This window comes from Sprattus sprattus (assembly GCF_963457725.1).
Source record: "Sprattus sprattus genome assembly, chromosome: 14".
Lineage (NCBI taxonomy): Eukaryota > Metazoa > Chordata > Actinopteri > Clupeiformes > Clupeidae > Sprattus > Sprattus sprattus.
The window spans coordinates 12,972,265-12,974,764 of NC_137912.1; the positions used below are offsets into that span (position 1 = coordinate 12,972,265).

Below are 2,500 nucleotides of genomic sequence, written 5' to 3' on the forward strand. Positions count from 1 at the left end.
CACGCACGCACCCACGCACGCACCATGCACCACGCCAGCACGCACGCAAGCACACACACTCACACACACACACACACGCACACACACACGCACACACACACACACACACACACACACACACACAAGTGTACATATACACACACACACACACACGCACGCGCACTCACATACACACAAAAACAAGTGTACATACACACACACACACACGTGCACACACACACACATCACACACACACACACACACACACACACACACACACACACACACACACACACACACACACACACACATACAAAAACCTCAGCAAGAGCAATCCTGAAAAACAACAGTTCTTCCAGCGGCACACGCCCTTTTCTCTGTCCTGTTCATTTTCTCTCCCTCTCCCCCCTCCCTCTCTCTCTCTGCTCTTCTTTTTCAGTTTGCATCAACAATCGCTCCTCTGGCGTGGCCCATGGCATCAGGCAGTGAGGCACTCATATTCATAATGATGCTTATATAAGCCCACGCCAGACACTTTCATGTGCTTCCAAACAACTCACAGAGGAGCCCAAAGGTGTCCAAAAGGCTCACAGTTCAAATAAAGATCACAGCCCAGTTAGGAAAGTACAACTCTAAATATGGATCTTTACCAAAAAAAAGCTTGCTGTTTATTAAAAAAAGGAGAGCCAAAGATAGAGGATGGAAAGAGAGAAAGAGAGAGAGAGAGGGTGAGAAGGAGACGGAGAGAGAATAAGAGAGAAGTGCTATACTCTCTCTCCAGTGGAAATCATGTGTGGTCCCTTCCCATGACTCTTGGAGGCCATGGTCTCCGTCTTAAATGCACTGCAGAGTGTATACACGTGCGGAGGGTAAGAGTAACAAACTGACAGTGCATGCGTCTCTGGGGCCCAAAGAGAGAGAGAGAGAGACATAGAGATAGAGAGAGAGAGAGAGACAGAGAGAGAGAGAGAAAAGACTCAAGGAGAGAATGCAGTATGAAACAGACCTGTCCAAACAGTATGAGGAGACCGTGGCAGTCAGTGTGTGAAGGAAGGAAGACAAGAGTGAAAGAAGGAGAGGAGGATGAGAAAGAGAGGGAATGAGAGAGAGAGAGGGGGGGGTGATCATGAGGGGGATCTACTTTTGAGACGGCTCGCACAAATATTTGCCGGAGTCTGTTCACGGAAACCAGACGCTGGCTCACAGTGACACAAATCTAAGAGGAATCTAGAAATGGCTTTCTCTGTCTCTCTCTCTCTTTTATTCTTTCTCTGTTTTTCTTTCTCTATCTCTCATATGTTCCTTCTTTCCATCATTACTGTTATTGCTTTCATAAATTTTCCTCTGAGTAAAAAAAAAAATCACTTTAAATTTTTACCCCATACTTTACCTCTGAATTTTGTCATTTGTGATTAGTTTTTTGTTTGTGTTAAGCTCTACTACACCACTTGAAAACTGCTGTAAATGATTAAACGAGAAATTAAATCTACATCATTCTCCCACTCTCTCTATCCCCCCTTATCTCTCTTTCTCTCTCTCTCCCTCTCTCTCTCTCTCTCTCTTTCCTTTCATCGACTCATTAGAGCTCAGACAACGCCGTTCCAATAACCAACCTCCCCCACTGTCTCACACTTCACTGCACACACTTCAACTAGACTTCAGCAATCGCTTCATTATCTCCCCCTCAACTGACAAGTTTATTCATTTATTTGTCCTTCCATCACCGCAAGCCAGTCAGATAGAACACCGATATCGCTCATCACCCGCAGACGAGGCTTGAGAGCAGCCAGTCCATTAAGCGTGAGGTTGGGAGGTAACGGGGGAGATGCCGCGGACAGACTGAGGGACCCTCTGTGTCTGGTGAGCTGGATATCACACTGGGCGCCTCGCTTTGAAGAAGGTTGCTTGTGTTCTCTCCAGCAGACTGGGAACACAGGTAGCCACCCACTCGCTAGGCTTGTGTTTCTGCCGAACGTAATTAACGGCAGGGGGTGACGGTTTAGATCCTCTGTGTCTGCACATCTGTGCTTCCACATGGGGTCCAGTACTGCCAAAAGGCCACCACAGCCCACTCTTGTGGAGACAGAGGACCTGCAAAGGACCTGTCCCATAAGCATCCCATGTTCTGAAGTCAGTAACTCATTAATAAGCAAGTTAGCGTTGGCAAGGTAACTCATCCACTAAGAGTTCTGAAGTCTCCCAGACTGCGACTAACTGAATGGAACTGACTATTACTAGAGTTTAATAATCAATGATTCATTAGAAGCTCACTAAACCATGATCATTGAACCTCGCGACATTGGAACTTCACGGAAGTTGAGGAGATTGAATCCATGGAAGGGCTAAACCATGATTTCATGAGCCTGAGAGGCGGCCAGATGTTGGGCAGAGGGTTCGTGAGATTGCCAGTAGGGCTTACAAGTGGGTCTTTACCGCCATATGGCACTCCTCGATTCTGACGACGGATGGAAGGTACCAGAACAACCTGAGGGAAAAGCAAAGACATATTGGCTTTGAGGA

The 2,500-nt window shown here is 46.9% G+C and overlaps 1 protein-coding gene across 1 annotated transcript in view; it reads right to left on the reverse strand.

Moving 5' to 3' along the window:
- Positions 1-2,500, reverse strand: part of sema3c (sema domain, immunoglobulin domain (Ig), short basic domain, secreted, (semaphorin) 3C) — a 42,140-nt gene that overhangs the window by 20,041 nt on the left and 19,599 nt on the right. The window contains 3 exon segments of the mRNA XM_080851845.1: positions 2,400-2,416; positions 2,419-2,461; positions 2,463-2,465. Coding sequence (XP_080707971.1) covers positions 2,400-2,416; positions 2,419-2,461; positions 2,463-2,465 — 63 coding nt within the window.